Source organism: Odontesthes bonariensis, chromosome 16, assembly GCF_027942865.1.
Source record: "Odontesthes bonariensis isolate fOdoBon6 chromosome 16, fOdoBon6.hap1, whole genome shotgun sequence".
NCBI classification, from domain to species: Eukaryota; Metazoa; Chordata; class Actinopteri; order Atheriniformes; family Atherinopsidae; genus Odontesthes; species Odontesthes bonariensis.
The window spans coordinates 792319-808580 of NC_134521.1; the positions used below are offsets into that span (position 1 = coordinate 792319).

The 16262-nt window shown below is 47.9% G+C and overlaps 2 protein-coding genes across 2 annotated transcripts in view; one reads left to right on the plus strand and one right to left on the minus strand.

The window, feature by feature from the left end:
- The window catches only part of LOC142401780 (uncharacterized), a 337909-nt gene that overhangs the window by 156212 nt on the left and 165435 nt on the right, over window positions 1-16262 (plus strand). The window lies entirely within an intron of this gene.
- Window positions 1-16262, minus strand: part of LOC142401776 (A disintegrin and metalloproteinase with thrombospondin motifs 2-like) — a 67580-nt gene that overhangs the window by 36823 nt on the left and 14495 nt on the right. Inside the window, exons 4-10 of the mRNA XM_075487241.1 lie at window positions 11529-11638; window positions 11198-11281; window positions 10750-10833; window positions 10311-10464; window positions 7759-7864; window positions 6655-6798; window positions 4489-4621 (exon numbers count right to left, since the gene is read on the minus strand). Of these exons, the coding sequence (XP_075343356.1) occupies window positions 4489-4621; window positions 6655-6798; window positions 7759-7864; window positions 10311-10464; window positions 10750-10833; window positions 11198-11281; window positions 11529-11638 (815 nt within the window). The remainder of the gene's footprint in view (window positions 1-4488; window positions 4622-6654; window positions 6799-7758; window positions 7865-10310; window positions 10465-10749; window positions 10834-11197; window positions 11282-11528; window positions 11639-16262) is intronic.

The window sequence follows — 16262 nt, forward strand, 5'->3', positions numbered from 1 at the left end:
GTCTCCAGATGACTGCAGTCCTATAGAGTCATTGTGCGACTGCTTAGAGCAAGTCAAAAAGTGGATGAACCAAAATTTCCTTCAGTTAAATCAAGAAAAAACTGAGGTCATTGTGTTTGGCAACAAAGAGAAGAGGTTTGCTGTCAGTAAACATCTTGAGTCACTGTCTCTAGAAACTAAAGACCAAGTCCGGAACCTCGGCGTGCTGATAGACTCAGACCTGACCTTCAACTATCGTATCAAATCAGTCACCAAATCAGCCTTTTATCAACTTAAGAACATATCCAGAATTAAGGGTTTCATGTCCCAAACAGACCAGGAGAAGCTGATTCATGCTAATGCTAACGGTCTTCTGACTGGACTCCCCCAAAAGAGTGTCAAACAGCTGCAGCTCATTCAGAACGCTGCAGCGTTTTAACCAGAACTAAGAGATCACATCACATGCACTCATCTGGAACAAACTACCAGCAGCTTTTAGCCGTTATGCTGCACACAACTGGAACAAACTACCAGCAGCTTTTAGCCGTTATGCTGCTCTCAACTGGAACAAACTACCATCAGCTTTTAGCCGTTATGCTGCACACAACTGGAACAAACTACCAGCAGCTTTTAGCCGTTATGCTGCACACAGCTGGAACAAACTACCAGCAGCTTTTAGCCGTTATGCTGCTCACAACTGGAACAAACTACCAGCAGCTTTTAGCCGTTATGCTGCTCACAACTGGAACAAACTACCAGCAGCTTTTAGCCGTTATGCTGCACACAGCTGGAACAAACTACCAGCAGCTTTTAGCCGTTATGCTGCTCACAACTGGAACAAACTACCAGCAGCTTTTAGCCGTTATGCTGCTCACAACTGGAACAAACTACCATCAGCTTTTAGCCGTTATGCTGCTCACAACTGGAACAAACTACCAGCAGCTTTTAGCCGTTATGCTGCTCTCAACTGGAACAAACTACCAGCAGCTTTTAGCCGTTATGCTGCACACAACTGGAACAAACTACCAGCAGCTTTTAGCCGTTATGCTGCACACAGCTGGAACAAACTACCAGCAGCTTTTAGCCGTTATGCTGCACACAACTGGAACAAACTACCAGCAGCTTTTAGCCGTTATGCTGCACACAACTGGAACAAACTACCAGCAGCTTTTAGCTGTTATGCTGCTCACAACTGGAACAAACTACCAGCAGCTTTTAGCCGTTATGCTGCTCACAACTGGAACAAACTACCAGCAGCTTTTAGCTGTAATGCTGCTTACAACTGGAACAAACTACCAGCAGCTTTTAGCCGTTATGCTGCTCACAACTGGAACAAACTACCAGCAGCTTTTAGCTGTTATGCTGCACACAACTGGAACAAACTACCAGCAGCTTTTAGCTGTTATGCTGCACACAACTGGAACAAACTACCAGCAGCTTTTAGCTGTTATGCTGCTCACAACTGGAACAAACTACCAGCAGCTTTTAGCTGTTATGCTGCACACAACTGGAACAAACTACCAGCAGCTTTTAGCTGTTATGCTGCTCACAACTGGAACAAACTACCAGCAGCTTTTAGCCGTTATGCTGCTCACAACTGGAACAAACTACCAGCAGCTTTTAGCTGTAATGCTGCTTACAACTGGAACAAACTACCAGCAGCTTTTAGCCGTTATGCTGCTCACAACTGGAACAAACTACCAGCAGCTTTTAGCTGTTATGCTGCACACAACTGGAACAAACTACCAGCAGCTTTTAGCTGTTATGCTGCACACAACTGGAACAAACTACCAGCAGCTTTTAGCTGTTATGCTGCACACAACTGGAACAAACTACCACCAGCTTTTAGCTGTTATGCTGCTCACAACTGGAACAAACTACCAGCAGCTTTTAGCCGTTATGCTGCTCACAACTGGAACAAACTACCAGCAGCTTTTAGCCATTATGCTGCTCACAACTGGAACAAACTACCAGCAGCTTTTAGCCGTTATGCTGCTCACAACTGGAACAAACTACCAGCAGCTTTTAGCCGTTATGCTGCTCACAACTGGAACAAACTACCAGCAGCTTTTAGCCGTTATGCTGCACACAACTGGAACAAACTACCAACAGCTTTTAGCTGTTATGCTGCACACAACTGGAACAAACTACCAGCAGCTTTTAGCTGTTATGCTGCTCACAACTGGAACAAACTACCAGCAGCTTTTAGCCGTTATGCTGCTCACAACTGGAACAAACTACCAGCAGCTTTTAGCTGTTATGCTGCTCACAACTGGAACAAACTACCAGCAGCTTTTAGCCGTTATGCTGCACACAACTGGAACAAACTACCAGCAGCTTTTAGCCGTTATGCTGCTCACAACTGGAACAAACTACCAGCAGCTTTTAGCCGTTATGCTGCTCACAACTGGAACAAACTACCAGCAGCTTTTAGCTGTTATGCTGCACACAACTGGAACAAACTACCAGCAGCTTTTAGCCGGTATGCTGCATACAATTGGAACAAACTACCAGCAGCTTTTAGCTGTTATGCTGCACACAACTGGAACAAAATACCAGCAGCTTTTAGCCGTTATACTGCTCAAAACTGGAACAAACTACCAGCAGCTTTTAGCTGTTATGCTGCACACAACTGGAACAAACTACCAGCAGCTTTTAGCTGTTATGCTGCACACAGCTGGAACAAACTACCAGCAGCTTTTAGCCGTTATGCTGCTCACAACTGGAACAAACTACCAGCAGCTTTTAGCCGTTATGCTGCTCACAACTGGAACAAACTACCAGCAGCTTTTAGCCGTTATGCTGCTTACAACTGGAACAAACTACCAGCAGCTTTTAGCCGTTATGCTGCTCACAACTGGAACAAACTACCAGCAGCTTTTAGCCGTTATGCTGCACACAACTGGAACAAACTACCAGCAGCTTTTAGCTGTTTTGCTGCACACAACTGGAACAAACTACCATCAGCTTTTAGCCGTTATGCTGCTCACAACTGGAACAAACTACCAGCAGCTTTTAGCTGTTTTGCTGCACACAACTGGAACAAACTACCAGCAGCTTTTAGCCGTTATGCTGCACACAACTGGAACAAACTACCAGCAGCTTTTAGCTGTTATGCTGCTCACAACTGGAACAAACTACCAGCAGCTTTTAGCCGTTATGCTGCTCACAACTGGAACAAACTACCAGCAGCTTTTAGCCGTTATGCTGCTCACAACTGGAACAAACTACCAGCAGCTTTTAGCCGTTATGCTGCACACAACTGGAACAAACTACCAACAGCTTTTAGCCGTTATGCTGCTCACAACTGGAACAAACTACCAGCAGCTTTTAGCCGTTATGCTGCTCACAACTGGAACAAACTACCAGCAGCTTTTAGCTGTTATGCTGCTCACAACTGGAACAAACTACCAGCAGCTTTTAGCCGTTATGCTGCACACAACTGGAACAAACTACCAGCAGCTTTTAGCCGTTATGCTGCTCACAACTGGAACAAACTACCAGCAGCTTTTAGCTGTTATGCTGCACACAACTGGAACAAACTACCAGCAGCTTTTAGCCGTTATGCTGCTCACAACTGGAACAAACTACCAGCAGCTTTTAGCCGTTATGCTGCTCACAACTGGAACAAACTACCAGCAGCTTTTAGCCATTATGCTGCTCACAACTGGAACAAACTACCAGCAGCTTTTAGCCGTTATGCTGCTCACAACTGGAACAAACTACCAGCAGCTTTTAGCCGTTATGCTGCACACAACTGGAACAAACTACCAGCAGCTTTTAGCCGTTATGCTGCTCACAGCTGGAACAAACTACCAGCAGCTTTTAGCCGTTATGCTGCACACAACTGGAACAAACTACCAGCAGCTTTTAGCCGTTATGCTGCACACAACTGGAACAAACTACCAGCAGCTTTTAGCCGTTATGCTGCACACAACTGGAACAAACTACCAGCAGCTTTTAGCCGTTATGCTGCTCACAGCTGGAACAAACTACCAGCAGCTTTTAGCCGTTATGCTGCACACAACTGGAACAAACTACCAGCAGCTTTTAGCCGTTATGCTGCTCACAACTGGAACAAACTACCAGCAGCTTTTAGCTGTTATGCTGCTCACAGCTGGAACAAACTACCAGCAGAACTGAAATCAGCCCCAACTGTAAGCACTTTTAAATCCAGGTTAAAAACATTTCTCTTTCTGTGTGCTTATGGTTAAGTTCCTTTAAACTATTTTAAAGCATAATGCTATAAATCCTCTTAATTTTTTAAAATATTTTTCTTTTTTCCCCTCTTCTTTGATTGCTTTTAACTGTGTTTTAATTTTTATTCTATTTTTTAATTCTCTTTAAATGGCTTGTTTTTACGCTGCTTTATGCTGTTCTTTTAAATGTCTTTATGCAAAGCACATTGAGTTGCCTGTGGTATGAAATGTGTTATATAAATAAAGATGCCTTGCTCAGGGTCACTACACAGCATCACATGACCCTCAGGTGGTCAGCTGACACACTTACGGCAGTACACAGGCTGTAACCCGGCCCGAAGTCAAAGCGGCACTGCTGGTCCATGGAGTACTGAAAGCCCGGCAGCTGAGGCTGAGCCGGCCACTCGTGGTTGAAGGGGTCGTCCCGGAGGCAGTCGTAGGTGCTGCAGACACACAAACACAGGATGAACACGAGATAAACACGGGACAAACACGGGACAAACACGGGACAAACACGGGACGAACACGGGACGAACACGGGACAAACACGGGACGAACACGGGACGAACGCGGGACGAACGCGGGACGAACGCGGGACGAACACGGGACGAACACGGGAGGAACACGGGATTAACACGGTATAAACACGGTATAAACACGGGACAAACACGGGACAAACACGGGACAAACACGGGACAAACACGGGACAAACACGGGATAAACACGGGACGAACACAGGAGGAACACGGGACGAACACGGGACAAACACGGGACAAACACGGGACAAACACAGGATGAACACGGGCTTTGGCAGAGATGCTACAGAAACAGCTCGTCTTAGAGCCTCTGATGCTCAGCGATGTTCTGCTGATGTTCTGCTGATGTTGGACCGGACCTCCATCTCTGGGGCTGCTGACCTTCTCTTCCTGCCCCACAGAATGTGATCCTGGGTCTGCTTTGGTGTGGTTCCCCTCATATCTGAACCATCTAAGCCCCGAGAAGTTTCTCAGCTGCTCAGACTCTGTTAAAGTTGGATGTCTGGCAGTTTTTTCCAGCTTAAAGCAGAGGAAACAGAGTCTGAGCCCCACAGATCTGTGTCTCAGGGAGACTCTGGGTCCTCCTGCTTCTTCTCTTTCCTACGGTGTCCCACAGGGTTCAGTTCTGGGGCCTTTGTTGTTCCTGTTACATCTGCTCCCTCTTTAAGGACATGTCCTCCCACTATGCAGATGACACTCGGCTGTATTTCTCTTTAACATGTTTCTCAGCTGCTCAGACTCTGTTAAAGTTGGATGACTTTTCTCTCAGCTTTCCCTTTGGATGCTCGTGTCAGATCTCTGCTTCGCTTGTTCTTCAGAAATATTTCCCAGTTCAGTCCCACTGTGTCCCACTCTGAGCTGGAAGCTGTTCTGCTCTTTGTTGTGAAGAAACTTTGTAATATTTATCTTGAAATATGCTACACAAAAAAATTATCCAAATGTTTTAATGTTTTATGACGATTTACACATTTATCTACCATTAAAGCCAAACAGTAACGGTGCACAATGTTCTGTGTTTAATTGTATCGCTGATATTAAGCAGTGGTCGGCCCAAACTTTTCTTCATTTAAATGATGACAGAACTGAATTGTGTTTGGGGACACTGACGGCTGGCTTTGGCACCTTGTCTTCAAAGCTTAGTTCAACCGTCAGAAATCTGGGAGTGACTTTTGACCTTTGACCTGAGGTTGGACAAATGAACAACGTCGTCAGGACTAGTTTTCTCCAGTTGCGTCTCCTGGCTAAAGTTAAAATGTTTTTAAGTCGTCATGACCTTGAGAAAGCCCTGATAAGTTCAAGGTCAGACTGTTTTAATGCTCTTTATGTGGGCGTCTCCCAGTCTTCTCTCGGCCGCCTTCAGCTGGTGCAGAACGCTGCTGCCCGTCTTTAACCAACACCAACAGACGTGTGCACAGCACTCCTGATCATAACTCCCTCCATCGGCTTCCTGTCCTTTACAGAACTGATTTTAAACTTTTAATGTTGTTTTTTAAAGCTCCTAACGGCCTCGCGCCATCATATTTATCGGAGCTTTTAGCAGTCCTGGTAGAGCTCTGAGGTCAGCAGATCAGTTTCTGCTGGAAGTGCCCAGGTCAGAATACAAACCCTGGGGTGAGCGAGCCTTTTCCCAAAGCTGCCCCCAGGCTCTGGAATAAGCCCCCCGTCCAGCTGCGTCTCATTTCTGACCTGGGCCTCTTCACATCTGGGCTAAAAACCTGCTTATTTAGGATGGCTTTAATACCCAGTAGCATGATGACACTTTTATCTTATTCGATTTTGTTGTATTTTATTGCTTTCACTGTTCTTTTATTGTTTTTATTTGTTTTTGGTTCTTCTTCTCTTTATTTATTACCTGCTGTAAAGCCGTGCATCCTTCTGTAAGGATCGCCCTTACAGAAGGATGCACTCGTACTGTGTGTGGTCTTCTTTGTTGTACTCACTGCAGATACTTGTGCAGCTCCCTCCAGCTGCACCTGGACCAGTGGTAACGGTAGAAGGTGGCCTGGACCCGCGGAGACATGATGCTGCCCAACGGTACATCATCAGCACAGTCATTGGCCTCGCCGTCATGCTGCATGCCCAAGCTGAGGACGGACGGATGGATAAAGAAAGGACATCAATGATTTCTCTAAAAGCTAAAAATGTGTGTAAATGAATCGTGTCAATGTAAACATTCTAATTGGTGGAGGTGAGGGTCACATCTGCACGAGCGGCGGGAACGCAGGCAAGGAAACCATGGAAACCACGAAGAAACAAACGACATTAGCAGGTTTTTTTCACCGGAGCTGCTGAAAAAAGGCCCACAGACAAATAAAATAATGAAGAAACGAAGAGAAAGAAATCCAAATTCAACCGAAAATATGACGACAGTTACATGAAATTTGGTTTCATCGCATCTGGAACGCAGCTGCTCCTAATCCGCTGTGCGTTGTGTGCGGAGAGAAGCTAGCAAACAAAGCTAGCAAACCGCTAAAAAGTTACTGCGGCACCTGGAGACGAAACATCCTGCTCTTAAAGACGAGCCGTTTGAATATTTTGAGAGAAGAAGATCAGAACAGGACAGCCAGCGGCAAATAATGAAGTCCGCAACTGCGATTAACTTGGCTGCATTGAGGGCATATTACGTGGTCGCGCGTCGTATTGCAAAAGCAAAAAAAGCCGGAGGCCTCAAGACTTCATTCACACACAGTTCAGTACCATCATTTTGGGTTAAAGTTACGGGAGAATACCCAGGACTGGCTGAAATAAGCAGGACACCAAAACAGAGCAGCGCAGCAGACTGGATGCTGAGAACACGCTGCGCGGCCGTCTGAAATATTACAGCTGCGCTCCGGTCCTACATGGATCCCACCACAGTTCTTACTGTGGGCTCCAACAAATCCGTGTAAACACTCAGAGGTAGTGATTGTGGACACCTGACAGTCGTTATCGTCCCTCCCATGTAATTTTCCTCTTGTCATCTCTAAATGTGAGGTGTTTTTGGGCGCCACAGCTGCTATTATATTAGCGTGTAATTATTAGCGTGTTGTGTTTCCGTGTCTCACACGTGTCCTGTTTCGTGTGCAGCTACAAAAGCCGATGAAAAGCCGTCCTCCAGGACGAGAACGCAGCTCCGGTGAAGGTGACACATTCCTGTAACCGGAGCGTAACCTGCAGAGAGAAGGAGAGAGATCGGGGTTGGAGTGGAAGCTGTCTACAGTTTCATCTTTATGGACAGCGCCGTGCTGTTAGATTACATCACATTACATCACATTACGGTCATTCTATGGTCATTATCACACAATAACTGTGTTCCACATCGGTCGGCAAAAGAACTTCAGGTGACAAGAAATCATAAGTGCATTTCGTTCCAAAACCAAACAGCTGAGAGCAGAACTAGTGCTAGAGTAAGTGCGATAAGTAACGGCGTGTTTCCACTCTGCCGTCCGGTACGGGTCGGTTCAGAACGGTGCGCTTATTTCAGTGTTTCCACTACCACCAAAGCGTACCGGTCCCATGGAACCTGTTACCATGGTACCCGGTCCCATGGAACCCGTTACCATGATGGAACCCACTACCATGGTACTGTTGTGGATTTTTTTTTTATCAAAGTGGGTAAGAAGACTACTCAAATAATAATAAGAGAAAATCCAGATTTTGTCTTTCTTTAAGTTTATTCAAAGGCACATAGCGTTCGAAGTCTCTCGTCTGAGAGCTCAGACCAAAAAGCATCGAACAGAATCAACACATTCATTTTTATACTCCAAACTGGGGGGGGGGGGGGGGTTATCTTCAAAGAACAAATGGCCCCCTTTTGCTCTGTTCAGGATCATGGTTCCCATGTCTGTAGCCCTTCTGCTTGGGGTACCGAGCCCACAGGACTGGTTCCAGGCTCTGCTCTCCGGTGTCGGTGAGGAGGCTGTGCAGCGGGAGCTCGATGGCGCTGGGCCAAACCAAAACGTTTTCCAGCTGATTGAGCAGAAATGTCAGAGAGTGGTTTCACCCGGACCGCGAGCCGGTGTGGCATTAAGCTGGAGAAGCTGGGAGGTGGTTCCACATTCTGGATGTTATTTGTTATTTGCTGTTTACGCTTCGGCACGCACTCCGCCCACCCCTGAGGGTCCCCTTTGTACAGTGGGAACGCAAGCTGACCCCAAAGAGACCCGACCCGTACCGTTCTGAACCGGCCCGTACCGTTCTGAACCGGCCCGTACCAGACTGAACCGGCCCGTACCGTTCTGAACCGGCCCGTACCGTTCTGAACCGACCCGTACCGTTCTGAACCGACCCGTACCGGACTGAGCCGACCCGTACCGGACTGAACCGGCCCGTACCGTTCTGAACCGACCCGTACCGGACTGAACCGACCCGTACCGTTCTGAACCGGCCCGTACCGGACTGAACCGGCCCGTACCGGACTGAACCGACCCGTACTGGACTGAACCGGCCCGTACCGTTCTGAACCGACCCGTACCGTTCTGAACCGGCCCGTACCGGACTGAGCCGACCCGTACCGGACTGAGCCGACCCGTACCGTTCTGAACCGGCCCGTACCGGACTGAGCCGACCCGTACCGTTCTGAACCGACCCGTACCGGACTGAGCCGACCCGTACCGGACTGAACCGACCCGTACCGTTCTGAACCGACCCGTACCGTTCTGAACCGACCCGTACCGGACTGAACCGACCCGTACTGGACTGAACCGGCCCGTACCGTTCTGAACCGACCCGTACCGTTCTGAACCGGCCCGTACCGGACTGAGCCGACCCGTACCGGACTGAGCCGACCCGTACCGTTCTGAACCGGCCCGTACCGGACTGAGCCGACCCGTACCGGACTGAACCGGCCCGTACCGTTCTGAACCGACCCGTACCGTTCTGAACCGACCCGTACCGGACTGAACCGACCCGTAACCGGACTGAACCGACCCGTACCGTTCTGAACCGGCCCGTACCGGACTGAACCGACCCGTAACCGGACTGAACCGGCCCGTACCGTTCTGAACCGGCCCGTACCGGACTGAACCGGCCCGTACCGTTCTGAACTGACCCGTACCGGACTGAACCGACCCGTAACCGGACTGAACCAGCCCGTACCGTTCTGAACCGGCCCGTACCGTACTGAACCGGCCCGTACCGTTCTGAACCGGCCCGTACCGGACTGAACCGGCCCGTACCGTTCTGAACCGGCCCGTACCGTTCTGAACCGGCCCGTACCGTTCTGAACCGACCCGTACCGGACTGAGCCGACCCGTACCGGACTGAACCGGCCCGTACCGGACTGAGCCGACCCGTACCGGACTGAGCCGACCCGTACCGGACTGAACCGGCCCGTACCGGACTGAACCGACCCGTACCGTTCTGAACCGGCCCGTACCGTTCTGAACCGACCCGTACCGGACTGAGCCGACCCGTACCGTTCTGAACCGACCCGTACCGTTCTGAACCGACCCGTACCGGACTGAGCCGACCCGTACCGTTCTGAACCGGCCCGTACCGTTCTGAACCGACCCGTACCGGACTGAGCCGACCCGTACCGGACTGAGCCGACCCGTACCGGACTGAACCGACGACCTGATGTCAGCAGTAGTATCGGTGGCAGTAATATGAGTCTTACCCTGCATGCCGGAGGGCCCGAACTCCTGTCGGGTCAGGTAGATGGTGTGGTCGTGCCGCTCGGCTTGACTCTGCTCCCTCTGCTGGTTGTATGACCAGCCGCAAACATTCTCCAGACTCTTCTGAGGATTCCCCACAGAGATCAGCTCCTGGGACTGATGGAGGGGCAGCACAGGTTGTTACAGGTTATTACCTCATTCTTACTGAGCTGCACTCTGTGGTGGGAACCAAACCTCCAGAAACCATCCCTGTTGGGTTCTCACATAACAACAATACCCTGGAGGATTCTGATGAACTGGTTCTACCAACATAAAAGTGCCACAATGGACAGTCAAATGTACCGAAAACAGGCCAACACAACAGAGATTAAACAGATCTATCCAACATGCATCCTCCCTAAACAAAGGGCACTGGTCAGATACCCCAGAGGGGTTTATTACCTTTGTTGGAGACAGCATGACGATTCTGACCAGGATGACGTTCATCAGGGCCCCCAGAGAATGATCGTGGTAGATCTCATTGACCTGCAACAGTCACACGTAGGGATCTTTGATCTTTGACTGATTCAGCACATAAACCTGGTCCATTTATCCAAATGACTGCCTCTGAAACACACCAGCCAGAGTAAAACATGAACCTGACCATCTCAGAACTGAGCATCCGGTGGACTGGAACCAGAACTGATGGTGCCTGAGTTGTGGCACATTTGTGGCTCTAACAGTCTGTAGTCATCAAAGTTTGCTTTGATGACTACAGACTGTTAGAAACTAAATTCTATCCTGGTCTTTTTAGCCTTCTTTACTCTTTCAGGGAAACTAACATCAGCTCTGGAGGTTGAAGCTTCTGGGAGTTGACCGTCTAAGACCTGAGAGAACTGAATTCACTTACTATGTTCATCAGCGTCAGAAGATATTTCTGAATGTGATCTCGGCCGTGGAACAGAAGGACGGAATAATCTACTGCCAACAGGACCTGGAGGAGCAGATTAAGGATGTTCATGAAAGACTCATTTAGCTTCATTTATACGTCTTCGGCACCAGGCACAGGGGTAAGGTCTCCTTGTCCACCAGCTGACTACCTTACTGAACAATGCTGACCAAACTTCTACATTTCTTCTTTTCCTCAAAATAACATGTATCAGTTTCCATATTGTGGCCTAATGTTGCTCATACATGTTGGCACGTACATGCACAGACAGCAAAATGAACAGTTAGCTTACCTCGATGTTAAACTGCTCAGCCTCCACAGCGTAGCGCCGCCGCCGCCGAGCAGAACCAGGTCCAGATGAGACCACATTCTGGGTCAGGTTCAGGGAGCCTAACAGAGGACCTGTGGGCAAACAGACGTGACCTGATCAGCTCTGTGTTTCCAACCACTAATAAAGCTGAAGACGTTTCAGCATCAGTTTCCTTTTCTGTTCATTTTGTCCAGCTGAATAGATCTCGGGTAACTCTCTCCATGATGTCACTGACCCCATCATGATGTCACTGACCCCATCATGATGTCACTGACCTCATCATGATGTCACTGACCCCATCATGATGTCTCTGACCCCATCATGATGTCACTGACCTCATCATGATGTCACTGACCCCATCATGATGTCTCTGACCCCATCATGATGTCTCTGACCTCATCATGATGTCACTGACCTCATCATGATGTCACTGACCCCATCATGATGTCACTGACCTCATCATGATGTCACTGACCCCATCATGATGTCACTGACCCCATCATGATGTCACTGACCTCACCATGATGTCACTGACCTCACCATGATGTCACTGACCCCATCATGATGTCACTGACCCCATCATGATGTCACTGACCCCATCATGATGTCACTGACCCCATCATGATGTCCCTGACCTCACCATGATGTCTCTGACCTCACCATGATGTCACTGACCCCATCATGATGTCTCTGACCCCATCATGATGTCACTGACCCCATCATGATGTCACTGACCCCATCATGATGTCACTGACCTCACCATGATGTCACTGACCTCACCATGATGTCACTGACCTCATCATGATGTCACTGACCCCATCATAATGTAACTGACCCCATCATGATGTCACTGACCTCACCATGATGTCACTGACCCCATCATGATGTCACTGACCCCATCATGATGTCACTGACCTCATCATGATGTCACTGACCCCATCATGATGTCACTGACCCCATCATGATGTCACTGACCCCATCATGATGTCTCTGACCCCATCATGATGTCACTGACCCCACCATGATGTCACTGACCTCATCATGATGTCACTGACCCCATCATGATGTCCCTGACCCCATCATGATGTTACTGACCCCATCATGATGTAACTGACCCTATCAGGATATAACTGACCTCATCATGATGTCACTGACCTCACCATGATGTCACTGACCCCATCATGATGTCACTGACCTCATCATGATGTCACTGACCTCACCATGATGTCACTGACCTCATCATGATGTCACTGACCCCATCATAATGTAACTGACCCCATCATGATGTCACTGACCTCACCATGATGTCACTGACCCCATCATGATGTCACTGACCCCATCATGATGTCCCTGACCCCATCATGATGTCACTGACCCCATCATGATGTCACTGACCTCACCATGATGTCACTGACCCCATCATGATGTCACTGACCCCATCATGATGTCCCTGACCCCATCATGATGTCCCTGACCCCATCATGATGTCACTGACCCCATCATGATGTCACTGACCTCATCATGATGTCACTGACCTCATCATGATGTCACTGACCTCACCATGATGTCACTGACCTCATCATGATGTCACTGACCCCATCATGATGTAACTGACCCTATCATGATGTCACTGACCCCATCATGATGTCTCTGACCTCACCATGATGTCACTGACCTCATCATGATGTCACTGACCCCATCATGATGTCACTGACTTCATCATGATGTCACTGACCCCATCATGATGTCACTGACTTCATCATGATGTCACTGACCTCATCATGATGTCACTGACCCCATCATGATGTCACTGACTTCATCATGATGTCACTGACCCCATCATGATGTCACTGACTTCATCATGATGTCACTGACCTCATCATGATGTCACTGACCTCATCATGATGTCACTGACCCCATCATGATGTCTCTGACCCCATCATGATGTCACTGACCCCATCATGATGTCACTGACCCCATCATGATGTCACTGACCTCATCATGATGTCCCTGACCTCACCATGATGTCACTGACCCCATCATGATGTCACTGACTTCATCATGATGTCACTGACCCCATCATGATGTCACTGACCCCATCATGATGTCACTGACCCCATCATGATGTCTCTGACCCCATCATGATGTCTCTGACCTCATCATGATGTCACTGACCCCATCATGATGTCACTGACCCCATCATGATGTCACTGACCTCATCATGATGTCACTGACTTCATCATGATGTCACTGACCCCATCATGATGTCACTGACCCCATCATGATGTCTCTGACCTCATCATGATGTCACTGACTTCATCATGATGTCACTGACCCCATCATGATGTCACTGACCCCATCATGATGTCTCTGACCTCATCATGATGTCACTGACCCCATCATGATGTCACTGACCCCATCATGATGTCACTGACCCCATCATGATGTCACTGACCTCATCATGATGTCACTGACTTCATCATGATGTCACTGACTTCATCATGATGTCACTGACCTCATCATGATGTCCCTGACCTCATCATGATGTCACTGACTTCATCATGATGTCACTGACCTCATCATGATGTCACTGACCCCATCATGATGTCTCTGACCTCATCATGATGTCACTGACCTCATCATGATGTCACTGACTTCATCATGATGTCACTGACCCCATCATGATGTCACTGACCCCATCATGATGTCTCTGACCTCATCATGATGTCACTGACCCCATCATGATGTCACTGACCCCATCATGATGTCACTGACCCCATCATGATGTCACTGACCTCATCATGATGTCACTGACCCCATCATGATGTCACTGACCCCATCATGATGTCACTGACCCCATCATGATGTCACTGACCCCATCATGATGTCACTGACCTCATCATGATGTCACTGACTTCATCATGATGTCACTGACTTCATCATGATGTCACTGACCTCATCATGATGTCCCTGACCTCATCATGATGTCACTGACTTCATCATGATGTCACTGACCTCATCATGATGTCACTGACCCCATCATGATGTCTCTGACCTCATCATGATGTCACTGACCTGCTTTAAACCAAAGCAGAGCAGTGACATCATGTCCTGACTGTGATCAGCTCCATGTGTTCGGCCTGATGAGGATGTAAACAGCTGATCCACATGTTGGGTAACCACACCCACATGTGTCCTGTGGTTCAGGAAATTACTTCAGCCGTCAGTCGGCTGTAGGAAAACTGTGAGGAGAACCTGAGAAGCAGGAGCTGAACGATCCATCAGCCCAGATCCCTGTGAGCGCCGCCAGGCTTGAGCTGCCACGTCGCAGCTGGCTGAGTGAGCTGCAGCTCTGCCAAGTTTCCTGGAAGCGTTCCTCTGTTTTCACTTTGATTCTTCCCTTCTGCAGGAACAACAGGATCTCTGATGGACTGCAGCTCTGCTCTGAAACTCTGTTTACGTTCATGATTACATGCTACAGAGGCGAAGACCACACGCACAGGGCGAGTTCTGATGTGTCAAACCAGGCAGTCATGTGACCAACGCCACCTTTATTACAAGCTGCAGCGTCAAATCAAATAAAATCTGAAAACTTGCACTTGAATTCAACTCTTTAGTTGATAGTTCAAAGAACTGGAAAACATTGATTAAGTATTAATCACATGATTTCCCTGATTCATCGCGATTAATCGCATTTGTACGCAGAATCCCAAAATGAATCCAAAAGTAGCGTATAGCTTTTAGCATTTAGCTTTATTTTAAATGTGCTGCCATATGAATGAAAGTGCCATAACATTTGTTGTGCAAACACACTTTTAACATCAGCATCTTTCTGTAGTTTTTATGTAGAAGCCTCGCTCCACTGTCTGTTTCCTTGAATGACTTGCTGCTATCAGTTGTGTGTTTTGCCTTTAAGTGATATTTTAGACTGGAACTACTACGCTGAGAAGACAATTCAACTTGGCAGAGTTTACAGATGACTTTGGTTCTGTCGACTCCGCCGTCTGGAAGAACTTTAACATGAAAATGGCCGAGTAAAAGTTCCGTACCCTTCTCCATGTTTGGTGGATCCGCCGATTACTTTCTTTTCCTGTTCCACAGCAGACAGCAGCAGACTTTTACAAAATAAAAGCCTGTGAGCAGCAGACTTTTACAACATAAAAGCCTGTGAGCGGCAGACTTTTACAAAATAAAAGCCTGTGAGCAACAGACTTTTACAAAATAAAAGCCTGTGAGCAGCAGACGTTTACAAAATAAAAGCCTGTGAGCAACAGACTTTTACAAAATAAAAGCCTGTGAGCAGCAGACTTTTACAAAATAAAAGCCTGTGAGCGACAGACTTTTACAAAATAAAAGCCTGTGAGCAGCAGACTTTTACAAAATAAAAGCCTGTGAGCAGCAGACTTTTACAAAATAAAAGCCTGTGAGCAACAGACTTTTACAAAATAAAAGCCTGTGAGCAACAGACTTTTACAAAATAAAAGCCTGTGAGCAGCAGACGTTTACAAAATAAAAGCCTGTGAGCAACAGACTTTTACAAAATAAAAGCCTGTGAGCAGCAGACTTTTACAAAATAAAAGCCTGTGAGCGACAGACTTTTACAAAATAAAAGCCTGTGAGCAGCAGACTTTTACAAAATAAAAGCCTGTGAGCGACAGACTTTTACAAAATAAAAGCCTGTGAGCGACAGACTTTTACAAAATAAAAGCCTGTGAG